Source organism: Fistularia commersonii, chromosome 1, assembly GCF_037954325.1.
Source record: "Fistularia commersonii isolate RoL2024-O1a breed Wild chromosome 1, RoL_Fcom_v1.0, whole genome shotgun sequence".
In the NCBI taxonomy this organism is placed as follows: Eukaryota; Metazoa; Chordata; class Actinopteri; order Syngnathiformes; family Fistulariidae; genus Fistularia; species Fistularia commersonii.
The window spans coordinates 20,808,569-20,836,305 of record NC_141284.1 but is presented as its reverse complement, the minus strand read 5'-3'; the positions used below and the strand labels follow the sequence as shown (position 1 = coordinate 20,836,305).

General features: G+C 44.1%; 3 protein-coding genes across 7 annotated transcripts; 2 read left to right on the top strand and 1 right to left on the bottom strand.

Moving 5' to 3' along the window:
* Positions 1–423: 423 nt before the first annotated feature.
* On the top strand, positions 424–7,847 carry selenon (selenoprotein N). Its single transcript, XM_086154208.1, has 12 exons — positions 424–811; positions 1,505–1,622; positions 1,696–1,826; positions 2,060–2,272; positions 2,346–2,470; positions 3,022–3,159; positions 3,253–3,334; positions 4,343–4,531; positions 4,994–5,099; positions 5,238–5,350; positions 5,444–5,545; positions 5,715–7,847. The coding sequence occupies exons 1-12, from the start codon at positions 629–631 to the stop codon at positions 5,886–5,888; spliced, it is 1,674 nt and encodes a 557-aa protein (XP_086010334.1). The 5' UTR covers positions 424–628; the 3' UTR covers positions 5,889–7,847.
* On the bottom strand, positions 6,072–19,301 carry LOC147237784 (oxidation resistance protein 1B). Of its 5 annotated transcripts, XR_015106727.1 has the most exons (17): positions 19,191–19,301; positions 17,488–17,710; positions 16,330–16,520; positions 16,045–16,124; positions 13,441–13,575; positions 12,955–13,137; positions 12,116–12,247; positions 11,856–12,040; positions 11,408–11,778; positions 11,174–11,333; positions 10,180–10,390; positions 9,942–10,058; positions 9,181–9,333; positions 8,986–9,081; positions 8,787–8,860; positions 8,445–8,696; positions 6,072–6,661 (listed from the first exon to the last, which is right to left on the bottom strand). XR_015106727.1 is itself a non-coding variant. In XM_086154164.1 (16 exons), exons 2-16 carry the CDS (start codon positions 17,586–17,588, stop codon positions 8,561–8,563), a joined length of 2,325 nt encoding a protein of 774 aa, XP_086010290.1. In that variant the 5' UTR covers positions 17,589–17,710; positions 19,191–19,301; the 3' UTR covers positions 7,941–8,560. The 5 variants fall into 5 exon arrangements, 4 of the variants coding, with proteins under 4 accessions (XP_086010290.1, XP_086010302.1, XP_086010320.1 ...); XM_086154164.1 differs by lacking the exon at positions 6,072–6,661 and having other exon boundaries at positions 7,941–8,696; XM_086154176.1 differs by lacking the exon at positions 6,072–6,661 and having other exon boundaries at positions 7,941–8,696; positions 12,955–13,134.
* Positions 19,302–20,163: 862 nt separating this feature from the next.
* Positions 20,164–26,377, top strand: mtfr1l (mitochondrial fission regulator 1-like). The gene is made up of 8 exons (XM_086154079.1): positions 20,164–20,283; positions 21,933–22,079; positions 22,200–22,307; positions 22,408–22,517; positions 23,138–23,349; positions 24,158–24,584; positions 24,766–24,927; positions 25,689–26,377. The coding sequence occupies exons 2-7, from the start codon at positions 22,065–22,067 to the stop codon at positions 24,881–24,883; spliced, it is 990 nt and encodes a 329-aa protein (XP_086010205.1). The 5' UTR covers positions 20,164–20,283; positions 21,933–22,064; the 3' UTR covers positions 24,884–24,927; positions 25,689–26,377.
* The last annotated feature ends 1,360 nt before the right edge of the window (positions 26,378–27,737 follow it).

The window sequence follows — 27,737 nt, the reverse complement described above, 5'->3', positions numbered from 1 at the left end:
AAATTGCCCTGAACAACTACGAAGCGGGGAATTCCACATTGTATCGTAATACCAAGAGAAGTAAAACTCGAAATGTACACTTCATTCTCAAAAATTGGTAAATAGATTACTCTGAATGTGTGTGTAAGTGAATGGTTGTTTTTCTGTACGTGGCCCTGCAATTGGCTGGCGACCAGTCCAGTGTGTATCTCTCGCCCGATGACAGCTGGGATAGACTCCAACTGTACTAGAGCACTGTGCACGAAAAGTGGCAGAAGATGGATGGATGGCTGGATGGATATAGACTCGCCTCTACTATCGGAGTAAAGTTAAACGTGAAGGAGTAGAATAACGCTATTGCGCTTTTATTTTTGGCGATAAAACACCTCACATCCGGTTTACGCGACCGCATAATCGCTACCTTGACAGTTTTTTTTTACTGCCTCCATATGACTGCATGAGATGTGGGAAATAAGAAATCCGTGCTGCTGACGATCCCCGTCACAGATCCGGCTCCCGGAGGACCGGGGAGCAAACGGCGGAAACGGCGGCCTGTCCGGATCACTTTAAGGGACCCGTTCGCGTCGAGCGAGGGTCGTCGAGGCTGAGCGTCCGTCCGTGGACACCGCTGCGGCGGCGGGAGGCGGGGATGGCCGCGGACGTGGATAAAAGGCTGCCGGAGAATGAGAGCAGACATCGGTTGCAGGACGCGGGACCGGTCCCGGGACATCGGGCCCCCGGGCGGCTCTGGACCCTGCTGCTGCTCGTTTCGGCCCCCCTTCTGGCTTTTGGTTTCAAGTGCTACCAAGATGCCCAACTCGTCAGGCGTCATGTGAGTTCCGCACCTAAAAATATCACTCCCCTGGAAACCAGACGGATCCCAAAGTTTCTTTCGGGGTTTATTAAAAAAAAACAGGAAGAAAAATGATGTCATGCATGCGTTATTTAAGTTCGAATTGGTTTAAAAAAATCCAAACAGCCATGAACATTCGTGAAGAGCTTGCAGTGACCTTTTTGTCACTACACACACACACATACACACACACACACACACACACACGCACACACCCTGGTCGTGCTGATGTGTGGTTACATGTCAGGAATCACCACATCCGTTCCTCCCCAGGAGGGTGGGTCTGCTTTGTCCGGCTCATCTGGCTCCTCAGAGGGTCCTGCAGCTCCCTGCCCCCTCCGCCTCCATTGGAGAAGTGCTGGGAGGCACGCATCTGTGTGTGAGAGCACCCTGGCTCTAGAGAGAGTGTGTGTGTGTGTGTGTGTGTGTGTGTGTGTGTGTGTGTGTGTGTGTGTGTGTGTGTGTGTGTGTGTGTGTGTCCTCTGGGCAGCTCCACACTGAGCTGCTGAGGCGTAAAACAGCATGGAATAATGGGCACTCTGGTGCACACCATGTGTGTTTTTCCAAGTCCAGCAGGCGCTTCCTTCATGGCTTTGCTGCATCGCCAACACTGACCAACAGCCAGGCATGTGAAATGCAAAGTCACTAACTCACCATGTGTCCGTCCAACAGGAGGAGAGCATCCGAACCCTGGGCGCCGAGGGGCTTTTTCTGTTTTCCTCGCTGGACACAGACCACGACCTCTATCTCAGTCCAGAGGAGTTCAAACCCATCGCTGAGAAACTCACAGGTACATCCCATCTCAGCAAATCCCAGCCCGAGATGTTCTCACTACCCGTAAAAACCTCCCCTCGCCCTCACAGGGATCACCCCCCCGGCGGATTTCGAGGAAGAGGTGACATCGGATCCCAACGGAGAGACTTTAACCATAGAGGCCAAAATGCAGCCCCTGCTGCTGGACTCCATGACTAAAAGCAAAGACGGTTTCCTCGGGGTGAGAAAGCCTTCCCCAGACTTCCCAATTCTGTCCGCATGTTTTTATTCAAAGCGACTCAGCATTTCATTTTTTTCCCATGTATTTTCCCATATCACAAAGATACTTGACTTAATTAACTGTGAGAATGTGCAAGGAAAAATAGAACGTTGATTAAATGTTCAAGATTTTTTTTTTCTATTTGCCTGGCCCTTTAAAAGACGTCATCCCTCTACTGATGTGTTGTCCGTCAGGTTTCTCACAGCTCCCTGAGGGGCCTGCGCTCATGGAGGAGCCCTGCGGCGCCTTCTGCTTCTTTCTCCGCCGGCCAGTTCAGGGTGTTCCTACCCCCGAAGAACAAGGGTGAGGTGGGAGACACGTGGTGGCTGATCCCCAGCGAGCTCAACATATTCACCGGTTACCTGCCCAACAACCGCTACCACCCTCCGGCCCCCAAGGGCAAAGAGGCGAGTCGAGACGTTCCCCGATTGTTTGCAACTCCTTATGAGTCTTTGGTGTAACGTCCATGTTCTGCCACAGGTCTTCATCCACACCTTGCTGAGCATGTTTCACCCGCGACCCTTCATCAAATCACGCTTTGCTCCTCAGGGCACGGTGGCCTGCATCCGTGCCAGCAACGACTTTTACTATGATATTGTGTTCAGGTACGAACTCTTGCCTTTTTTTCCCCATGCAAAGTACATTACCAAAATGTTTTGTTTAAAACAGAATGAACAGAGTAATTTCACCTCACCAACAAGTTACTCCCTTGTGTCATTTCTATATTTGCAAGCTCCACTTTTAAAGCTCCACTTTTTGTCTCACGGTTTCCTTTTTATGTGCAAGACACAGAAAGCATCACACTGCTGGAAAGACCGGGGAGTTTTTTCTAAGTAGACTTTTATTCAAACCACAGACTGGATACTATAAACAATAAGCATTTTGCTTAGCTGTTAGATTATGCAAGTGCTCCTGAAAATGTTCAGAATATTAAATAACGGAAATATAAAAAATGTTATTCACAACCTTGGAAAAGTCATTCATATAAGATGGTGAGGATAATTTTTTAATTTTTTTTTTAATATTAACAATTAATTTATTATCAGTCCAGTTTCTATCCATTTTCACCGCGACTGCTTGAAAGCAAAGGGAATTACAAAATGTGATGGAAAGTTAAAAAAAAAAAAAATTGAAGTAAATGTTTTCATCTTCGCAGAATTCATGCTGAGTTCCAGCTCAATGATGTTCCTGACTTTCCATTCTGGTTCACACCGGGACAATTCACCGGCAACATCATCTTGTCTAAAGACGGTGCTCACGTCCGCCATTTCCAGCTCTACGTCCCCAACGACAGGTGGATATTCATAAATAAATATTCATAAAGACGCTCCCAGCCAGCGCAGTACTCCGTGTTGTCCAGTGCCGCAGCTGTCATCCTCTGCTGCAGGTCTTTGAACGTGGACATGGAGTGGCTGTACGGGGCCAGCGAGAGCAGCAACATGGAAGTGGACATTGGATACCTGCCGCAGGTAGCTCCGCAGTCAGATGTTCGATAAATGCAATAATTTATATTTCCATTTCAAACGGTAATGTCCCATATTGCTTTCCAAATATTTAAACCAGGGACGGTGAATTCTTTTGTTAAATCAATGTACTTTTATAATCATTATTTACAATTTTCCTTGTTTTATTCTCATTTTGTGCATCACTAAACCTTCGAAATCACAAAACAATCAGCTAATTTTCCCCCCATATGTGATTTTTAGAAGTTGACTATATGTATGATGCCTTAACTTATCCACATCCAGTGTTTGCCATCTTTCCTCTTTCCCATGTTGTAATGTAACTGTTGAAATCCAGCCTTGAATTTGTGGGACTGTAAAAAACTGAGATGCGTGCACTTTTGTCCTCTGTAACAGTTTCCACAGTGACTGTAAAGGCCTCAGACGAATCCAAACCCACACAACTTTAGAAATCTCTGGTTGTGTATATATATTTTCACAAGTACTCTCTAGATAGTGTCACATCTCAAGTATGTTTGTGCCTCACTGAGTGTGTTTACATCCATACCAGTGTTCCTGGTTTTATGTTGCACGCCTGGGCAACACACACATACAGTGCATTTCATCAAAGCACTGTATGGGAAATAAATGACAACGATAGCAAATAGCCAATCAAATTACAAGAATAGAGGAAGAAGGAAAAGCAGCGTTCATTAGTTGGGGGATTTTGCGTGATAGAGATAAAATAGGAATGGAGACCCTGCTCTGTAAATATCTTGCAAGGGCTTTTCACAGTCAAGTTACAAACCCTGAGTGTTCCTAACTGGATCCAGAACCCTGGATCCTGGAGAAAAGATCCCCGGCATGACATCCGTTGTGAACTGGCACTATTTCCAGATTTCTGGCATACCGTGCAGCCGCTGTGTCGTGACTAGAATGGAATCCCGTCCGAGTCAGAATCCCATTTACTTATTTTCCCTGTTAAAGAATTGTGTTTGGCCTGCTGTCATTTGAAGCCATCCTTGTGTCCTGCAGTTGGAGCTGAAGTCCGCGGGCCCGTCCACTCCCGCCGTCGTCACTGACGAGGACGGCAACATCGTCGACAGCCCCGGTGGCGGCAGCGAGCCCATCCAGTTTATCTTTGAAGACATAAACTGGACATCGGAGATCCAGCAGAGAGAGGCAGTCCACCGCCTGGAGGTCACCCTCTACCCCTTCAAGAAGGTACACTAAATATGATGATATTTAATAATAATATGTAAAAGACTTCATGTTTCCTATCAGTTACTCAGTTGTATGACTGTGAGAAATCTGGGATACTGTAGTACATTTCGCGCCATTTCGCGGTCTCAGTGTATCGGCGCATAAAAAAACTGATTTTTAGATTTTTGATGTGTGATTATATATTATTTGATTATACCGCAGATTTTTTTGCAACACCACGGGTCTTTCAGTACAAACGTGTTGTTATTTATTTATTATTTCAATCATTTTAATGGTAAAGCAACCATTTTCTAGGGCGACAATCAACAGGAGCATGGTGCTCTGTATCCTCGGCTCCGATTGGCTCAGCAACCACAGCATCATTCTCGCATTCAGCATCTTCTCTTGGTTTATGTGTTTTTTTTTCTGATGGCCTAAATACAACCGCTGCAACCACCTCTCGAATTTTTCCGTCCCCGGCAGGTGTCCTACCTGCCCTTCTCGGAGGCCTTCGACCGGGCGGAGGCAGAGAAGAAACTGGTGCATTCCATTCTGCTCTGGGGAGCTTTAGATGACCAGTCCTGCTGAGGTAAGGTGACATCTTGCTGTGATGAAAAGCTGCCCGCTTCTTCCTGAGATGAACCCGTTTTACATGTTGTTCTCCGGTCTGTTGAAAAACGAAAGAAAAGGCTCTTCAACTCCGCTGCCTCCTTCCCCACCTCTCTAGGTTCGGGGCGAACTCTCCGGGAGACAGTCCTGGAAAGTTCGCCCGTCCTGGCCCTGCTCAACCAGAGCTTCATCAGCAGTTGGTCTCTGGTGAAGGAACTGGAGAACCTGCAGGTGTGTGCGCCCATTCGCTTGACCTTCAATCCCAGCGGCGTCCTGTCAAAGACCTCTCACGTTGTGATTGACCCGTGTTGTTTCCTGACCCAGGCCAATAAGCAGAGCCCCGCGCTGAGTGAGAAGGCTCGTCTGCACCTGGAGAAGTACAGTTTCCCTGTGGAGATGATGGTGGCCCTGCCAAATGGGACTATTGTGAGTCAGATTCCATTCCTCTGTTATTTTTCCTTTTTTTAGTAACAAGGCACATGCAAATCCCCTTTAGTCCTTAGATGTGGAACACCGTATTGAAATAATAGTTTATGCGTTTAAAAACAACCCCCCCATTAACTGATTGCCCTTTCTGTCTTCTGTGTGGCTGCAGCTTCATCACATCAATGCAAACTTCTTCCTGGACCAGACGGCCATGAAACCCGAGGGGGAGGTAGAAGTGGCAGCTTTCAGCTTCTCCGGGGGGTTTGAAGACCCGTCCACTTCAACTTACATCAACTTTCTGAAGGAAGGCTTGGAAAAAGCCAAGCGGTACCTGGCGCAGTAGAGCACTGCTGACATAACTGCCCGAGAGACTCGGCTGGAGGGAAGCAATCATCATTCCTGTGGGCGGTGGACCGAGATGATAAAACCCTCCTGCAGGGAAGTACAGAAGCTTTTCCTCTGTGTCGGCAGCAGGGGAGCCATTCTATTTATTTCAGAATGTTTCCGGGTGAGAGATGAGGTTTTAATCATTGAGTACAGTGTTTGTATCCTGATAGACAAATGACCTGCTGTGTAGCACCGCTTACTTTCAGGCCTGGCCTCTCACACTCAAACTGGATTTACACCTTTTTTTTTTTTTTCGCTGAGGCCTTCTCTCCGACAAATCCCGCCTGACGTGGACACACTGAAATGCGCGTTTGATCTTTGCTCGTGAACTCTATTTACAATTCCATAACATGAACCGAAGTTAATTTGCCTTAAAGCCTCAACAAAGGATGAGCAGTGGGCTAAAAAAATGTCCAGATAAAAATGCTATCCAGTCATTTGATTGATTAAATCATCATTTTCCTCAACTTATTTTGTTTATCATCTCAAAGATGCCCATCTTTCCATTTTCCCGAATTAACTTTTGACGTGAGCCCGGGTTTGTCCTGCAGTGTCGGAGAACCCTGAGACACAGCTGCTGCAGTCGTTCTCTCCAGTTGCTCTTCGGCACTTTGTGAAGGTTTTGCCTGAAAGCTCTCCGGGGCGGGCCGAGTCTGATGTTTCCGCCGAGGCTCCTGGAGGGAACACCCGGCTCTTCTCTCAGGCACCGAAGCTGCAGGGGAGCTCCATCTAGATTGAGCCACATAATGAAGATTTCATTTTTATCTTGGATTTAATTTAGAAACCAAATGCAAGATTTCTATCGTCAACATGAGAAACAACAAACCAAGGAAGCGCGGCTGCAAAGTCAGACATTTCACAGAAACGAGCTGCGGTTGCACCAAACAGCAGAGGCATCGCACTAAAACATGCTTTGAGTTAGTTTTAAGATTCCCGGTCCATTTATTCTCATTTAGACGGCTGACTTGTTGTCTCCTGGGCAGTGAAATATATTAAGATATGTGAAATATTCATTGCATTTTGAGGATGAAATTAATAGATGGGCTCCTTTTTAAAAATGAGCAAAACTTCTTGGAAAAATAATATTTCCACACATTTGCAAGAAAAAAAACTGCTCTGTTTTACCTAAATATTATCAGAAAGCAGAGATGCATGATGACATCAGAGAAATACAACAATACAATCTGCAATACGCCTGTGTCGTGTATCTGACACTGTGATTGTATATTATCGTGGAACAGCTGGAAAATTTTGAGTATTTGATATATCTCCCTGCCCAGTTCTGTTTTGTCTTCTGGAGCTGCAGCTTGTGTCAGTATCCTGCAGCATTTCTCTTCGGTAGCCTGCTCGTTGTTCATTTTTCTCTGCTTGATGGATCTCTGTCCTGATGGATCTCATAGTGTGAGCGAACCAAAGATCGTTTCAGTGTCGCTGACTCGCTGCTCCAGAGCAACGGCTGCTCGGATGATATTTATTTCACACGGTGCAACCAAATAATCATATCTTACATAACTGCAAAACATTTTTGGAGTAAAAGGCACATAATAGCAGGCCGTTCTTATTTTGTCTCGGGCTGTTTTTCTCCTCCTATATAAACAGACAGGAGGTCTTTTTTAAAGAAAAAAAACATCTGTTTGTTGTTTGTTCTTTCAAGGAATTTTTGAAAACATTATTTTTCAATTGCAAATGGTACGGTATCCGTCTGCTCCTCTTTGGGTGCGTTTGTTGTAGTGTTCTGTGAGAATCTCTTGCCATTAAGTTGTAATCCTACTTTGTAAAAATCATTAAAGTTGCAAGGGTTCATCTCGGTGAATTATGTGACCAGTGGGAGGCTGCGGGGGGAGGCACCGTGACCCCTCTGACCCTACGGTGCACCTTTTTTTCCCCAAGGGTGAAATAAAAATTGTCTTGCAAACTGAGCTGCTATCATTCTGGAAAAGCAATAGTCACTGTTTGAGCTCTTTCTCTCTCATTTATTTTCATGAACTCAAATAGAATAAGGTGGGGCTTTGGTAGACGTGTTTATTTGACGTCCGGGAGAGCAGGTCACTTATACAAGAGAATGACACAGTTACAACACATCCAGCTTCTTCCTGATGCTTCTAAGACCGGACATATATCGGAGTGGGAGGCTCGACTGAAAATCCTGTGAAATGAGCGCAGAGGCCATCAAGAGCAGTCTGTCTTCTCTAGAGAATTATATGAATGAGACTACAATCTAAGAATACAGGTTTATATGAGAGGGTCATGCATTTCCCAGTTAGATGAGTACATGTCACATGATAAATGCCGGGATTTCAGCTGTTCACATTAAGAGTGAAGTGCAAAGTCTCTGATACCGAATTGCCTCCACTCAAACGCGGGGATTCGAGAGGCGTTCGGCAGAGCCCGTGCTGCCAAACCAGCGGAAATGAGAATCACGGAACGCGCCCTGAAGTCCACGAGCAGCCCCGGGGCTCAGGTCCATCCGAGTGCATTAAAAATCCACGGCGCTTAATTCACACAAACTAACCGTTTGGACACGTAGGTGACCGCACATTAATGAGAAGCTGTGTGTTTCCTTGGTGAGAGCTCGATGAAGCAGCGTTTATATTAGTCCAGGGGAAACTCCGGGGTCACCCTGACCCCTCAGGTGAATGTCCACACCTCCATCTCCATGATTCGAAAGTCGTCGGTTTCCGACAGGCAACAGTTATTGAAAGTGTAACAGGGGCTGCTGCGGCCCATATATAAATTCTCATCCACCCACAGGCCAAAGTGACCGCTGGGGAAAAAAAAAAAAAAAGAGAGAAACCAAGTTAAGCTGCAAATGTAAAACAAAACGGGAGTGAGCTGCACACCGGGGATGCATTACCTGCCTCCGCCAATGGCGAAAGAGTCGATGTCCCCTTTGATGAAGAATGAGTTTTCCCCGGTCCACCTGAAGCACTGCGGGAAGAGCGAGTTACAATTACCAAACTATTTGTTTTTGCATTCGTCACAAACTTCCATGTTGCTCCTCGTCCTCGAGAGGCTCGTCTCCCCAATTCGCTGCTGACGGACGGTTGCTCGACCTTGAAGCGAGGATGCAGCATGAAGAGAAAGGTTTCTCCGGTGCCGTAGAACACCTCACTGGGCCTCAGCGGGTGGGAGAGGAACGCCCCGAATATCTGGGGACGAAAAGTCACGAAGCCATGAGACGCGAAGGAGATTCTAGCCGTGTCGGGTTTAGTTAAAGAAGAATCTAGTTATTTTCAGCGAGACTCGACCTCCTCCCGCACGTCCTTGATGGCCATGAGCACAGGAGAGTCTATTGCGCTGAGTTTTCTGTAGAGGGACTTGAGGCTGGCGCCGTGGCGGGACAAGCTGAACAGCAGCTGCCAGGTGTGTCCGACCGTCCGCGGAGGAAGCTCCTTACTCAGCTAGGGAGACAGAAGGGTCGGGTGGTTATACGTACGTGCAAGCATTGTTTCTTTTAGTGATTATACACATACGTATAAATAATTATTTTCAAATATTTATTTAAAGATTAAATCTAGTTGCACTGATTTAGTCAGTTTGGAGTTACATGTATGTAAGGCTGCAGGCTATAATTTGTTCTCAAAGATACGGTTAAATATTTCAAGATGACCTTTCCCAAAATAGTCGAGAACGGCTTCATAGCTTGACAGAATAAGAGTCAACGATAACAGCTAAAACAAAACAAAACAACAGCAGTTCAGATATCACATGGGGCCGTGTGGTGATTTTGAATTCATAATTAAGCCCACATGAATATGACCTCTGGCAGACGACATCGCTGCTATGTACGCTTCATTTAACAGCCAATAAAAATTTTGAGTCCTGTTTATATCCAGGTATCCTGTAGTTACTGAGCACCCTCCAAATACCCGACTACTTTCCCACGTTCATCCTATTACAGATCTTGTGGAATGAAGCTGCAATTTTTCAATGTATTTATCAGCAAACACAGAAAAGTGCAAAAGTACCGTGATAGATTTACGTGCCACATACTGAGCGTGTCACTCACCTCGGTGATGTGGGAGGCTTCAAAAATGTGGCTGCTCTCTAAAATGTGATTTAGTCCCTCTGGGTTCTTGTCGATGACGGGAGCTGGCTTGTCCTTGCTCTCCTCCATCAGCACCATCTAACGCAAATTGACACCCACAGGTTGCAGAAGGTTGATCGCTTCCTACTCAGGATACATTCCTCTGGCCGGACACAAATTTAGTTTCCTTCTCTACATTTAGTCGGGCGAACCAACGAACCTCCCAGTCATCCCCGGAGCAGCGGTGTCTCTGAGACATTTCCTCTTCCTCCTCTTCCTCACCCTCCTCCTCCTCCTCCTCCTCCTCGTGTTTATCTTCGATCACCACAAACTCCTCTTCATCTTCGTCCGCCTCCCTTTCCGTCTCCCCGTCCTCCAGTATGCACAGGCCCGGTCGACAGTGCCTCAGGTAGGCGCAGAGCTCGTCGGAGCTGGAGGGACAAAAGACAAATGACAAACAGAAACGAACAGCTGCGTCAACACGGAGGGAAGTGAGACGCCAGAAGAACCGGGCACATCCAATGAGAGGACAAATGTAGTTCTGAAGATGCTCTTAAAACAGGCTGTTCAACGTTTCTTTCACCCACTCCTGCCAGCCCGGTGTGGGAGACGGACATCTGCAGATGACAAACTCCGTTGGTGCATGAATAAGACAAGAAAGGAACCGAATCCAATTTATAATAACCGGATCTTATGTTGTAGAGTTTTAATTTTAAGGGGCTTCGGCTGTGTTTATAGCATAGGACGGGACACGCAGTTGCCATTCGTGCCTCACGCCCTGGTGTTTGACCACCTGACAACACATGCAGTAAAAAGGGAGCCTCATCCTTTGTTTGTATTTACACTTGCTTAACACTTCAACAACCAGCATGTGTATCTGAGGGCCGGCCATCCAACCGGAGAGGGTCAACAGCCTTTGCAGTGGATGCTGTCTGGGGTGAAGTGAGGGAGCGGTGATGAATCGATTAGTGTTATTTAAGAACTACAGAAAATACCAAATGTGCAGCAGCCAGTGACAGGAAGTGTGTGACTGGAGAAATGAGACCAGGAATGGATCAGAGAACTGATTCCGCCTGGTTTCTGCCATTCTTATAAACAGAATCCGATCTGTGCTTTATGGGATGTACTTTCGGGTACAACCTTTTCTTCAATTTTTTTTTTTTTATAACGTGGTATTTCACAGCCTCATCGATGCCCCCTGGCAGGTGTTGTACCTCTCCTGGGAAAGTGCGAGCCAGGCGTCCCTCCTGGGTGACGGTTTGCTCAGCCCCAACTGAAGTCCCCTCAGAGACTTTTTCCTGTCTGCGGACAGTTGAACCCGGAGCCGAATAAACCTCAAAGCTGCGGGGCGACCAGGGGATGACCCTCGGCACCCTGGAGCAAAAAAGAAAAACCTGACTGAGTCAGAAGTGCATCAAATGAACTGGCGGCTGTGAGTTCATTTATACCTGAAGTCTGACTTTTCACAGAGAGTGTCGGCGCTCCGTTAGGCTCCTCCTTCTTCAGCTCACTTGGGACCTCTGGACCTCCGCAGCAGAAGGTGGCAGCGCTATTTAAGACGGCCGCCCCGAGGGCTCCCACGGACGCCTCCGCCATCCCCGGGGGAGGGCTGTCCAGCTCCAGCTCTGCCTCAGCCATGTCCCTGCCCTCCTCTTGCCCGTCTCCTGATGCCTCCTTGGTCAGACCCAGGCCCAGGCCTGGCCAGTCGGCGGGACCAGCGAACAGCAATGACCGGATCGTCTCCCCCTTGTGATCTGGGAAACCTCCCGCTTGGCTCTTGGCATTTTTTAACTTCTGAAAAGTTCTCCTTCCTTTTCTCCTAAAACGCATAACAGAAAATACTCCTGAGGCTTGACGTGACCCGGGTGTGTATTTGAATGGTGAATAACTGCTTACCTCCTCTGGGAGTGGCTGAAGTGCACGTGGGAGATGTCGGAGAGGAAGGTTACAGAGGCCAGATTGTCTAGAGACAGAGACAGGAGGTACTCCTCGCAGCCGTGTTCCTTCACCAGTGGATGGGTCTTACACGGGTCGAAGAAGATCTTGTTGGACGTCACCAGGAGGATACCTGAAACCACGCCCTGTCGGAGGGGGACAGAGGAGAGTCACCGACCTGCCCCCCTGCTGAGGATGGCGTGGAAACTGTCGCCGCTCACCTTGCCGTCAGTGATGTAGCGGCAGAAGAGTTTGAGGTACGGCGTGGACGTCGGCCCTGTCCCCGGGCAGCACTCCGGCGGCAGAGCCAGCAAGCAGAGCTGTCCATCAGGCATGGGAATCGCCTCGACGTCCTACCGACGCCCCATCGTCGCAAGGAAAACAACCATTAGCTGTCTGATATACATGTTTATTAACAAGTCTGACTAATTTAGCCAATTTTAACCCAAATAAGTTTCTCATATGTACGTGATGGGAGGCTTTTGCGAAACACTTTTCACAAAGAGGTAAGAAGAAACTATTTGAAAAAAGATTACAATAATGATATAACTGAAACAACAAAAGTAGCAGCTCAAATTATATTTGAGGAAGTTGACCTTGCCAGGTCATGTGAACCTCCATAATAATTTCTTACTTTCTTATAGTACACATTTGCATTTATGCTTCCCCTTCATCTGACTCGTACAATCAGTACAATCAGATGAATTATTCTCTGTTTTCCCTCATTTTGATGTATTTTAGTTGCATATCACTTTGCCGCGAAGCACTTAGATGCAGTACTCAATTAAAGAGTGCTTTAAAGATTATGGATCACATACTATGTTTTACTAGGAATAGAAGTGGACACACCAAACAGTTGTCCCACGCCCCTCCAAGGATCTACGTTTTGAAACATGAAGTGCAATCAAAATGAAAAGTCATATCCTGTGGAACGTGGCTCTGACCCACGGCAGTCAAAGGTCGATGTATTTTTACTCACCGCTGACCTTTGAGCACAGAAATGTTTCCTCACCTCTGACCAAATATATATTTAATCATTATAACGGTTTCCTCCACTTACCAGGAGTTTGTCATATTCTGCCTCTGGTGAAGGTGACTGATCTTGGGCAGGGAGTGTGTCAGACAGGTCTGGCTCCGGCTCCGACCCCGGCTCGCCTTTCAGCCCGGGGTCCGGTACCGTTCCCGGTCCCGGAGGCGCCGCGCCCCGTGAGCCGCCGTTCCTCCCTTTTGGGACGACCAGCTGCTTCAAAATGAAAGCCATGGTTGTATTAAATACCAGACGGCAAGGAAGCTGGGACTCGGTTTGTGAAGTGACCGGCCACTTCCTCTTTCTACTCTGTTTGTTGTCATATCTGAAAGTCACATGACACCCAGGGTGAGGGTGGTGGGGGTGTTGGAGGTCATTATGGGACTGAAAGCAGAGCTCCAAACCTACAATATTTCAATTTACAGCATGAAAATGTGTGATAATTATCAGTGCCAAGGGGAAAACACATGAAGCTAAAGCAACAGCGCACACAATGATTCTACATCCCCTAGCGCTTACCTCTCTGGGCACGAGGGAGGCTGGGGAGCACGTTGGCTGAAGGGGATATTGCCACATTGGTCCTCTTTTGTCCAGAGATGCGGACTTGCAGCTGAACTGAGATGAGACACTAAAGACGGTGTCGGCTAGGATGTCCTGCCAGGATAAACAAAAGCGCCTCTGTGAATTCCATAATCGATTTGCTATCATTTCTATCAAAAACTGGCACAAAGCAAACGGGGAAAAACGCTTGTTTCATTTCTCCAGTAATGGAGTAAATTCAATCTCAGTCGTGCCGTGATGACTCTCGGCAGCTGCAATCTCCACTGATAAATATTTTCCCCCATGCCTGCTCAGACCCGACTCTCATAGTGTCTCGTAGAAAATATAAACATAAGACACGTTGCTGAGCAAAGACCCCCTCTGATATTCTGCCCGGGTATATGCTGCAGCCGCAGGTCAAAGGTATCCTTGTTTGAGACAATAGTTTCATTGTTAAACACTTTATCATGTGATGGGGAAATGTACAAATAACAACTGGTAGGAGTGTTATTTACTTAAGAGAACACAGTAAAGTGAAACTGAGACATCAGAATCGCACCGAAGGCATCACAAGAACCTCTGGGTTTTGATAGTATGAATAAAGCATGGCGTTTGGGTCAAAACCTGAACTGAGAATAAAACCAATGTGGATTCTGACAAGTTGTGAAACCGAGAACCAGGTCCTCCACCCCCCAGGGACGAGGAACACATCCTCAGCTGCATTATGAATGTTTGATAGAGCAGAGAATGCTCTCCAGAAACTGTATGACGGGCTGGAACTGAGAATGCTTCCATTCAAAATAAACCAGATTTCTTTCAAATAAGTGCAATCCTTCCTTCTCTTCCTCTGGGCCTGAATGTTCAACAGGTTAGGATTTCTACCATCATCTAGTGGGGGCTCAGGGAAATACACCTGATGAAATAAGACACAACACATTTACATGTTCACATGTACTAAATGCAACACTTTTCACAGCTGAGTGGGCTGTGGTTGCTAGTCTGTCTCAGATCCACTCCTTTTTGTGTGTGCAGCTCTGAGAGCCTACTTTCATTACAAATCGGTGAAAGCGTCTGTTTTGGTCTTCACCGCTGGAGAAGGAATAAGATTATTGCGCAAATATAGAAATGCAGACTCATTCAGGAGAAGAGATTAAGTCTTCCCACAAGTGATTCACCGACAGACGCTTCTATTGGACTGGATGACGGATGCCTGACAATTTGTGTGAACACAGAGAAGTGGTTGTTTGTGTATTGAACATTCATTCATTATCTATCCTGCCTTTTCTGCACTCTGGGATGGGGCATGTCCCTCATTCACACAGAGACATGCAACCGTTCGAACCCAAAGGAGCCCCACGCGGACACGGGGAGAATGTGGAGGCGCCACACAGAAAGGCCCCCATGTGGGAAACCAACCAGGGACCTTCTTCTTGGCGGTTCTTGCTGACCACTGTGCCGCCTGTACCGAATGTCTGGATCCAAATTGTTCTTGTGAAAAAAACAAATGTCTATTGCCAAAGAGGGAATAAAAAGGAATAGGATGCTACAAATGTTCCTGCTTTCAATCTGCAAGTAAACTCTTGTCTCCAGATGTTGGTTCAACCGTAACAATATTGTCCTGCCACCGTATGACGGAGACATTGGATCGAAATTAGAAAAACACCAAAATTGCTCAGTTCTGGGTTTTGGTTGTTTTGATTGCTTATATCAAATCTTATTTACTTGGCATTAATTTTCATTTCATGACAGTAATACGGAATTATCTGGATCATAAACAATTGATTTAAACACCTTCAAATCTTAATCCGTCTTACATTTAAGCGCAAATTCGAACTAATATATAAATGTCTGGATACGTCTTTTTCATGGCCCTCATGTCTTCATTTTACTTTAAACACCAGATTTACAGACTCCATTTTTAAACCGTTTAAATCCTACAAAGTTATTTCCAAATTATAAAACTTTATTCTTATCACTTTTCATCGTTTAACCCGAAAGCATACTCATACAATGACTCACTTTAGTGTTTCGCAATGTAAATAGGGTTTATGAGAGTTGCTAAAATGTTTTTTTTCCCATTAAAACAAACCCAAAAATGTCCTTTTCGAACAGAAAACAGCAGAGACGGAGAAAGGGCCAAATAAGATCTTAGGTTACTCATTATAATGACTTCTATACAAAGGTAAAGGTCAAGTACAGAAACTGCCAGTCGCCCAGACTTCACAAATTAATGACAACAAAAACACAGCAGACCAATACCTTTGAATGAACCTCTGAAAACACATCCCTCTGGCTGTATTTCCTGTAGAGGCTCTGAAACAGCGTCTGTTTTCCCATCTTGTCAGAAAACCCGTATAGAGAAGCTCGCTCCACCGAAGGTTCGGCATTGAACCTTGGACACGCCGGATTTCCCCGAGACCAAAGGTAGATGTAGTTACCTGCTGTAAAATCCTCACAGGTGCATACCTAAGGCAGGGACCTAGAGACGTAGATGTATCAATTTCTCAGCTGTATCTGAGCCGAGTTCCTCCCTGCGACCCAGAAGAAAACAGTGAATCACAGACAGGCGGACATGTGACTGACCCCGCTGCTCGAGCCGTCATCTGACAATCTTCCCATCTGCTCTTGCTTCACTGGAGCGCTGTTCGCCTCCCATGACGTTCCTGCGGGGGGAAACGGGGGAGTATAGCACACTTATGATTTCCTGATAAGTTAGAGAGATTTTGAGATAAGCTGTATCCAGTATACCAATGTTACCAAGCAGTCAAACATTGTGTTGCAATAAAACCTGTGATTCAAATGTAAGGCATGGTATTAAGTATATGCATACATGTGGATAGCAAAGGTATTAAACCTCTACCGGAGTACCTTGCAGGTAGTACTGTCGCAGTTTGGGGTTTCTGATGTGAGGGATGTGGTTGAGGGGCCGGCCGGCGAGGACCTGGCGTTGCCGCGGATCGCAGGCCGGAGGCTCCAGTCTGGCCTGAGGCTGAGTTTCCCACGGTCGTCTGGTAAAGTTTGATGAATGGCTGACACCAGCGGGCAGCTTGGAGCCGAGCCTGAGAGACGTGCACGATTATAGGATTCAGTGCCTTTGTGTGAGAGTGTAAGGATAGAGTCCACTCTGGAATCAGTCCAACACTCAATTCAAGGCTTCCAGTTCCATACAGTCTGATTAAGAAATGAAAGCAGACTGAGTTTCCAGATTTTCCCTCTTACTCATGGAAAGGTGAAATGAATAGGTTCTTTCTTACATACCTCTTGCACTTTTACCCTTTCAAAAGATGCAAACACGATGACAGTTTTTTTTCCATTTTTTTTTTTAATATTTCTGCTGAATTACAGATTTTTACTGAATAAAAACAGAAATTTAGGAGACATGCAAGTATCCTCAGCTCCCCATTATCATCTTTGAAGCTAAAGTGTTGCTTCATATCTCGCCCAGTGGATATGATTCATGGTTTTCAGCTGCTTGCTCAACTTAAATTCTACTTGATGCCTGTGGACTGTTTACAATTGCCACAAATACAGAGCTGAAGCTCCTTTGGAAAACAAATTCAGTGCCGCAGAACTCTACAGTCTTGCCACCAGCAGGTAGTGAAATTGTTGAGTTATTATTGATTTATTCGGTATCTACCTAGCTCCTGCTACCCTATGATAATCTCATGAATTATTCAGCTAACGGAAAAAAAGAGCGTAGGATTGTATTCATGGTTTTCTTTTGCATTGTTAGAATGAAAAACTCTATCAAACGGTATCTGGGAGGGTTTTTCTTTTTTCCACTGGGCAGCTGTCGTTGAATATGTCCCTGGCAAGATGCATCCTCTCTCACCCACATGCTACCATCTGTGCTGTGATGGACAGCAACCATTTGCATGCTAATAAATATATATATATATATATTCTGTTTTATGGCATAACACATTTTGGGCAACCTAAAATGTTATCACCCTCTTCAAATTATGAGCAAATGATGCAAGAAAAAAACCCAAACGCCTCAGCCACGTCTGTATTCATCGGCCTGACCTGGTCTTCACGTTGCCAAAGTAGCTTGTCCTGATCTTGTCTCTCTGGGGCTCATGGTCCATGGCTCCTACTGCCTCCGTCCTCTTCACTGACTGAGCCATTTCCGATCCCTCTTCAGTTGGATGCTGGCAGCCGTGGCGGAGGCAGAGGGATGAGGGGCTCAGCTGGCATCCTTCCTCCTCCTTTTATTCCCCATGCCTCACATTTGCCCCACTTAGCGCACCTACACATGAGACAAGTCTTGAAATGAGTGCAGCTCCCACAAACATTCCTGTGTAAACGTCTGCAGACAGACAAGCCGGACAAGAGTGACCCTGTGGTTTCTTGGAGCCAGGTTTCAAATTCAATTAGCTTGTCAGTTGATCTATATACAGTCATTTGTGTGTATGGATGAGGAAGGTCTTCACAATCTAACATGATGTGTCCGGGCTCTCTACTCAAACTTGTGCACATGTGTGCGTGAATATTGACATGAGGAAAGCCTTGACATCCAACGGAAGCCTCCATTTTACAATTCAAATGGCTCTTTGGCTGATTCAAGGCCATGAGGCGACAAGGACAGCCTGGCAACAAAAAAAGCAGTTTTCTGGACACACTGTCAAAGAAAGTTCTGTGCCACAAACAGTGGAAATGCCTGGCCATTGGACAAACACAGCCCTGAACAACTTAACCCTTTAGTCCAGAACTTCCCTTAGCAAACATCACAGCTGTCTTATGGTAGCAAAATGAGTGAATATGTATGCAAGGCACTGAGTTGTGACAAGAAAGAAACAACTTATTTTCCTTTAGGCTGCTGCCAATCATCTGCCTCTATCTAATCCTCATCCTCATCCTCTTCTCCCACAACGAATAACTTCCTGTCCTCTTTCCCCTCCATCCATAAATCTTCCTCCCGGCCTGCTGCCTGGCACTACCAACCCCAGCATCTTTCTACTGAAGACAGAAGAAAGAAACCAGTGATGCCAATGTTAATCCCACGCGGGTCGTTTCTTGAATGTGTGTTGCGATTGTGTTTTTGATATACTCTATGTGTGAGTCGATGTTTGAATCACATCTGTACTAGTCTAGAACTGTGTTGCTTGATGTTTCATACCTGTGGCCACATGTTGCTACTGCAAAATGAAAAAATAATCCTAATTTTGAAAGTAGTTATTTACTGGAAAAGTTGCAAATTACAATTACTGTACTTGGCATTTCCTTGAATAGAAATGTGCACAGTGGACAGGCTGGGGGCTAATCTCTTATATACCAGTTTCCATGTGATGGATTTAAAGGGAACAAATGCATTCAAGTTGTGTGGGAATTCCTCTGGCTTACTTTAACACAAACCAAAACAGGCAACACATATAACTTATAGTCATAATTAATGTTCATGTCAGCATCTGGCCTTCACCCCTCCATGCAAGGCAACTAAACCGGGCCTATTTGGGGTGGTGATGTGTTTTTCTTGTCTCAGGACCTCAGCTTGGCTAACCTAGCTTGGAGCTACATCCTCCAGGGCATCCATACTTACATATCGTGACATGACCACACGGTGCTTCCTGCAAGTGCTGTGGGGTTGTAATGATCACTAGGGGTCTTTATACAACATTGCAGAATGATCGAGGTATGTAATTGCAGTGCCAAATGCTAGCATCGAGTGGTAAGTAGTAGACGAGGAATGTGTGCCATCGGTGGGTGAAGCGAGTCGCTTCTTTACTGACCTGTCACTTGCAGCGGGGATGGAGAAGGTAACGGTTACAGGAACGGGTGTTTAGATTGCAGTGTTATGATATCACTGCAGACACCGACAAGTTCATCCTCAAGTCCCGCCCACGCCTCCAAACACTCAGAGATCATATCAAGATAATACCCCCGCCGTCAGTCGCGGATACACGGTGTTCAGTTTTGTCCCGGAAATTACGATTTTCCATTTCCCCCTCTTTATTCGCGTTTTCATTATCATTCTTGATCAATATTTTTGATCAAGAATGATAAGTTTTTCCCCCATGATGTAAATACATAAATGTGTGGTTCCAAGCATTAACAATATTGGGGATCGTGGAAGGAGTTATCTTGTTTTGGTAAACCCTTTGAGAGACGATGGATGTAACGTGTGGAGGTATTTGATGCAAGCATCGTTTTCCCCTCATTCATGACTGGGTTTTTTAGATGTTATGTGTATTTTACTTATAACATTAAATGCCCCAAATTTCTCTTTCATATTCAATCTATGCGCAGTCTTCTACTTGCATCAAAACCTTGATGATATTACGAACGTTGCATTCCAAAACAAACAAACAAATAAGGTCTTCTGAGTGGACTCACAACCAACCGAGTCACTACAACCGAGACACAAGCATGGTGAAAAAATAAGCATGTTATAAGGGAAAACGTGCAGAAAATAAATGTTCACGTGTTTACTAGATCCGTTTGGGGCTATGAGCAAAAAACGCCAAAGTTAAATATGTGACTTAAAATATGCATCTCTATTGATCGCTCGTTTTTCAGTTTTTCGCTCCGTCACAAAATATTATTATTATTATTATTAGTAGTAGTAGTAGTAGTAATGGTAGAAATATTTAAAAATACATAAATGAACACACGATGCACTGCACTGCTCATCTCCCCCACCTGATGACAACCTTGTGTAAAATCTTAAACAGGAAGTCGCCAAAAGACTCCAGCCAATCAAATGACAGTGAAGCGTGAGGACTTCCGGCTTATTGGCGACAACACAACTTCGGTGAAAGACGAAGAGGAAAATAGGCGTCCCCTGAATACTTTCATCATTTCGCTATTCGTCTTTCCAGTACCGTAAGTCGCTCTTTTGCGGGTATCTTCGCATTTTAGGAGACGTATAGCATTAAGTAAAGATCGTGGCCGAAGTGTCAAGTTGAGGGTCATCAAGAGGGTCGTCGACGCCGCTAAAGCTAACTCTCGGCCGCTGCTGTGGGTTGGAGCACAAAGCACTGTTAGCACAATTCGAGTTGCAAGAATATTTTCTATCAGTGTTTCTTGTTGAGTCACCAAATGAGGCACACGGTCGTCAAAATGTAATAATTAGTAATAAACTATTCATCGGTTGTTTTCACATCTCGTCACTGTTGCCGCAGAACTGCCTTGAAAGTGAAAATCATTGTGTTTTTGTGGAAGACTTCGTGATGTCTCAGGGTGATGTTAATGTTTGTGACTCGCTCCGTATTATAATAGCCTTTAGTGCTCTATCCCTGTCTTTGGAGAACACATTTACCTTTTCTCTACAATCTATTATTTCATTTGAATCAACTTGAGGTCAGTTTAAATCATTACATATTGTACTGATTTAAGAAAAAGAAAAAGCTGTTCAAATGATATTCTTGATGTGATAATGCATTTGCAGTAATACTGTCAATGGACATTTATTTCAAGTAGCAAATAGGAAAAAGTTCCTACATTGCAAAATGTTGCATGCACAATAATAAAGTGATCCTTATTAGACACATTTAATTTCCACATCAACTACCATTGATGAATTATGGATATGGATTGTTCTTACCTAACATAATCCATATTCGTAACGTAATACATATTAATTATCAAGATGTATACAAGTGCCAATCAAATGCAAACAGGCCTTTGTATTTGCCAAATATTCCTTATCCAGAGCATGTATACAACTTCTGATTTATTTGTTTGGTTCGGTTTTTTGATTAAAAAAATTGTATACACATGAATGGATCTCGTTAGTTGGTGAGAAACCCCAATAAGTTGACTCAATCATGTAAACCATTTTTCTCTGTGGCCACATTTGCATAGTGCTGTGATTTTCGACCACATTAGTGTGCTGTGAGAGATTGTCAGGTGGGAAATTGTCTGATTCAACTAAATCAGTCTGAAAAAAATTACTCAGGTCTTCCAAATTCTTATAAATAATCATCAACTGTACCTATCGGGTATTTCTGATACAATTTGGGGCTTAATTAGCCCTGACATAAAATTTTTGTCATCTAATATCATAGCTTTCCTGCCGGAAATGGATATACCAGTATGGGTACCGAAAATTAAGACAAAATAACATCTTGAATCTTTTTCTTATATTTCATCAGGTTTTTATTCGCAGTTCAGTCAAGCCAAACTTTACTGCACCGTCTTATATTGGTATTTATTGGTTTGTTGACGTTTATAGATATTGGATAAATTGGCCAACAAGTCAATTTTACACTTTCCCTCAGTAAGACAAATCAATTTTATATGCAACAAGTAGATGTTTTTCATCACCTAACAAAGATCACTGTTTATCTGTGACAGTCTGATATTGGTTGATTAAAATAGAATGCCGAATTTTTTACATTGTTAGTGACTAAAAGCTAAGCAGCATGTTATCAACTTGGTATTTGTTTGCTCTTGTTTTATTTGACATCAATTTTAGTCAAGTCAAATAAAGACGTGCTTAAGTTCCCTTTCTGCCTGATTTCCTTTAACAGATGCTCTAACTACTGACTAATTTATATCCTACGAATTGGCTGTTGGATTAACGTGGCATCTGTTTGCCGAGCTACTCCTTCTTGAGCCACTGCTCGCACCAAGCATTGGTGTGTGACTCCCAAGCCCTCACCATGGAAACAGAAACAGTAAGTGCTTTCTGATTGCTGGAGAATATTTAAGTGTGCAGCTTTTCCCATTTTGTGTCATGCACTAGGAAGTATGTGTTACATTTTGTGGACCAATTAGAATCGTGTGTATTTCTGCAGGAAGTCATCCCCATCTGGCAGAATAAGCCCCATGGATCCACCCGCAGTGTTGTGAGAAGAATAGGTTCCACTCTTCCACTCAGGCCTCCACAAAGGGCATGTTTCCAAGTATGTTTTAGTTCCTGACAATTCATGCTAGTTTTCTATTTGGTGATTACATTTCCATATTCTCGCTGTCAAATGTATTAAGATAGTCCTTATCCATCAGGAACTGCCAGGCCTGCCCTCTCTGCGGCCCATGGACGGCCCCATGGTTCCCACTCTAGCAGATATTGCGTGGATTGTTGCAGATGAAGAAGAGACGTACGCAAGAGTGCGGTAAATATGATGACATAACATTAATCCCCGTAAATCCTCAAACCTATACTCCGTTTAAACATTCTGCGCAAATCCTTCAACTCACTGTTGTGCTTTTTGAATGAAACTTATGGATTGATATAGAAATAATTTAATGTTAGTATATACAGTAAAAGACATTGTAAAGTACATGGACACAACGCACAAAGAATTGCAATTAGATAGATATTCATCAAAAACAGTGACATTGCTCCAGTTCGGAAGTCAATTATTTCGGTCATATTTGTGAGCTGGGTGTGTCTGCTAATGAAAGCCCATCAAAGATATTTTGATTATCACTATTCAGGTAGCTATGATCAATTAAAATATGAGCATAAAGTGCTTGTTTTCTAGTCCAGTCTGTTTGAATTTAAAGAGCGTTAATCTCTAAATCTAATATATGTGGAATTAATACATTTCTTAAAACATTTTATCAAAGCAAATAATTTTCAGAGACAACACTTTTTCACCAAACTGATTTGCTCGGAAAGAGACACTAATATTATATCCTCTGCTGGATACTGCATAGTTTTACTCAAACCCCTGAAGATGCAAATAACAAAAGCAGATCATGAATTCCTCTGACCTCTCTGTCTTTCAAGGAGCGACACCCGTCCCCTGAAACATGAATGGCGGCCGACGCCTCTCCTGGTGCTACATAGGAATTCATCTGTACCTAACTTTCGCCGTGAAGGGAAAAGGATGGAGGGGCTCCGGAAGCCAGGGGTGACTGCGCTCAACCGCACCACTGCTCTGCAGGACGAGCTGAGCAGACTGCGTGCACAGATAGCCAAGATTGTGGCGAGTGACTCCGGTGAGTAACCAATGCAACAGCACCAGCGATTCAAACCAATCGATGTCACATTGAGATTTTTAAAGCGGAGAACATTGGGATTTGAAGAACTTTCTAAATTCAAGTATCAGCGAAGAATAATGCTTAAAACTTATTGTGTATACCCTCAACTTCATATTGTATCCTAATGCAATTTTACTTTTAGTTATATTTTAAAGAAACATCAAACATGTCTTGAGTAATTCATGCAAAAAAAATGTCCGAATGCATATGTGTTTCTTCTGAAAGTTGATTTTAGAAACAGATTAATTGGTGTCTGAAAGACTCCTTCAGCCTGCAACATTGAATTTGAGGTTTTCTAAATGGCCCAAAGTAGGACAGGTGTCCATGCAAAGAAGAGGAGTCAATGTTAACTCTCAGCAAGCTGCAGCCTTGTCATTGTGTTTTGTGATTCTTTAGTTGCCAAGTCAAATGGCCTGATTCTCTCTTAATGCTCTTTTGCTCTGAGTCGTCTTGGCGTCCGTTTGTAGGTCAAGGGCCGGTGATAATCTTTTCTGTGCAGTCGTAGTTTGGTCTCAGCTATTAAGCAGTTCAGCCAGGTTCATGATAATATAACATGCTTTCACTTTTTCCCATTTGTCTGTAAACTCAGATATACTCCTATCAATATATATCAATAGGGGTAAACATCTCAAGTAAAACTGGCATTAATTCAATAATGAATAAAAGTGACAGTATGCTGGAGGGCACGCAGTTCGATTTTCCGACCTCTGTCCAGCTCGATGTTTCAACTGTTAACTTTTAATTCTTTGCCCGTGGTTTTTCTCAGGCTCTAACCCCTTGACACCTGATTTGCTGTCCCCGGACGACACGAGCATGAGTTTCTCCATGGCTCCCTTCGAGGCGGCGCCCTACCAGCCAGCAGCCACAACAGCTGCCTCTTTCGTCATCAGCGATGTCACAGAAGAAGAGGAGGAGGAGGAGGAGGAGGACGAGGAGGAGGTGGAGGTGGAGGTGGAGGAAGAGGAAGAGGAAGAGGACGATGAGAAAGATGTGGTGTCTATGGTGTCGGAGCTTGTTCCCGACCCTCTCCCCCCCGTCTCCATGACAGCGTCGGCAACATTTGACCTCGACAGGCCCAGCATGGACTTCCGTGAGGCGGAGGAGGACACTGTGTCGCTATCCAAGTCCACCAGCTTTGCTGATGTGATGGACATTTTGAAGGACATGAACCGCATGAAGATGAGCAAAGATAGGTGTGTGTGTATGTATGTATGTGTGTGTGTGTGTGTGTGGATGTGCGCACGCGCAGTGAACCACTGCTTTCACAAATATGTTTGAAATCAAAATGATATAACAATGGCTGTATTTTAAACAATATCAGGTCCACCTTGAACAAATCTAAGATTTGTTTTTTTTTGACGTATGTTACTTCAGGTACAACCGAGGCTGTACATCCTTGAGGGAGGAAGATTCGGCCACTCTGATTTCAGAAGCTCTGAGAAAAAAGTTTGTCCTGAAGGAAGAAGATTCTGTCAATGTGAAACGGAAGTAGCCCGATCATGCACTTATCATCACCACCCGATCCTGCTCTTCCCTGTAAGTCAGGACTATTTGAAGTGGAAAAAGTATTTTTTGTCGACACAATCTCTGAAATTGTGATTGACCAAATGAAAGCGTGTGCCAAGAGGATAATTGCGAGATAAGGGATGCATTAAGTAGATTGTGTGTGTTTGTGTGTCACAGCATCAACAAATGAAGTAATCAAACTAAATCCTTGTTTCAAAACGAATGTTTAGATTTTTGTATTCTTGAAATCCACCTGTTGTAACAGTAATTATTATTGCAAGTGATTAAGCCTTTCCTGATTAGGTTGCTGTTAGAAGGGCAGTCAGTAGAGGTGACACTTTTTCCTCCAATTTAAATTTCTTTAAGTTGCTTCCATGAAACTTTTGAGAATTTTGCGGAAATGTTCTTTGGATAAAACACTCCAACATTTTCCTCCTAGTGTGTCGAAGTGTTGTTGCGCAAGACACCCCCAACTGTTCCCCTGGCGCTGGTGGACAGCAGCCTACTGCTCATGGTTCATCCATGATGGGTTAATTGCAAAGAGCAAATTTCCCCACAAGGGATTAATAAAGAATGATTTATTTATTTAACATGTTGAGGATCAGATAGACATTCCAAAGCCTTTTTTTTTATTTCAGCGAGTAAATCAAAACTAATAATCATATAATGACAATGATGCAGATTCTAAATAATGGATGATTTCATACGGACACATTTGCAGAGGAGTTGATCTTTCCTTTTTATGTTGACCACTTATGGTTTCAGTTGATTTCCCCTGTCTCTTTTTCCAGGCCTTCGCCTCCAGACTCATGGACCTCGCTCCTGACACCTCAACGCAACTGCTGCCAGCGATAGATTTAAAAAAAAAAAAAAAAAAAAGCAAAAACATTTTCTTCTAGAGACTCTAAACCAAATGTGAACTTCACTACGTTGAGCTGCCTGACGGTGAACCGCCAAGTCTCGATTGCAACGCTCAGTTTTCAGTGCATCACAAAACTGCGCCCGGTGTATTTCTGAAGGTGTTTGTGTACCCATGTACTTGGAGTAATGCTGGAGCAGACTGGCTCACTGGATGTGCGCCTGGACATGTTTCTGTGTTCAGAAGGAGCTGTAGAGGCTGACACCCATGCCATGATATTGTAACAGACATTTTGGACTTAAAATAAGGGTTTGACCTTTAAGGAGCATTTTGTGTTTCTACCTTTTTTGTTCTGTTCTTCCCTGGAGATCCTACAATAATGCAAGTTAAGGTTTTTTTTTTTCCAGTTGTGTAAATCAGTTATCTAACATACTTGAAAGGATCCAGTGTACGTGCAGAGATGTTCAATAGCTTATCACAGTGTATTAGGGTTGCTCTTGATGTTGAGTGTACAGTAGCAGGTTTGCAGATGTGCAGTGTAATTTGTGTGGCTTGCTCCACAGCACTTGTGGAACCAGATCTTATTCCTGTTCTACTGTATGTGATGGAACCCCCCCCCCCCCAAAAAAAAAGAACAAACCAGTGAAGGCATAGTTAAAGAATGGAACTTTGAGGTGTGTAGATCTCTGAAATAATAGTGTGAGTATAACTTTGTGAGTGAATCCTACATCTGCACCTTCCTCATGGTTTGTAGCTGTTCCTGTTACATCACATGCAAGCTTGTGCTTTCTTTTTGGAAACAACAAATTCCCTGTAAATGAGGGCTTTTAAAAATTCAGTTAATAATAAATTATGTAAGACAATTGGACATCACAGGGAGTTGGGTTTAACAAGTTATTTTCTATCAATATGTATGGAATTTTGATGAGTCGTGTTTGTGAGTCACAATAACAGATGTTCTTGGCAATGCCTTACCACCCATATCCTTTTCAAATGCCTGATGTTATTCCCTTCGTGGTTGAAGTGCCATGGGTTTTTCTTTTCAATCAGCCCAGCCACCGTTTGCCTTCCCTTTCGTTCTCCCTCTTCTCAGTGTCTCCTGTTTCTGTTGTTTTGAGCGTTCTGTTCAAATTCTCCTGACGGAATGGTTGATTGATTCACCAAGACCCAGCCTGTGTTTTAAGTATCAGCGTTCAGTAACAGTAACCCTCACAGATACACCGCTTGCTGTTTTGCCACTTTTGCATTTATTTGTATCACTCCTACTCTCTTCTGTCGCTGCTGGGTTATGTAATTGAAGAGGAATTTACTTGCACAGAAGGATTTTTCATGGGTTTATTGACTTGAGATATTTTCACTTAAATCTCCCTTTTTCAAGTTTTTCTTATCTAGTTTGTGTTACATTCAGATCCCCCCCCCCCCTTGCAACATCTGTATGTTTAGTTTTTCTCAAAGGACAAGTGAATAAAGATGGGCTGATGTTTTAGAATCGTGTTCATTTTGTTTTATTTAGGTTTGGTAATCTTGAGTTTCCAATTCACATCAGGGTCCATGCAGTTCGAACCTTCACCACAAGGTGTCACTGCAGGCCTTTTTTTTTAAGTCAGCTCCTTGCACCCACCGTTATAATGTTTGCTCGTTTCATTAAACTGAAATACAGTATGCGATAAAATAGTTGGGTGAGACTTCAATTTTCCATTTTACGAACGCCTTATGGGGTGTTCATTCATTGAACCACCACAATTCTTTTTGATGTACCCAGCAGTGCAGGAACTGCAGCAATGAATCTTTCAAATGCAACTTGTGAAATGAATTGTTGGTGATACTAGTAGATGACACAATGATTGAATCACCAAACTCATCTCACTAAGTTAAAAAAAATATATATACAAACTATTCTACTAAGTGATAGTGTTGAATAATTCACAGTTGTCATATTAATGCCAAGAATATTTGCATTGAAATGTGAATTATCCAAGAC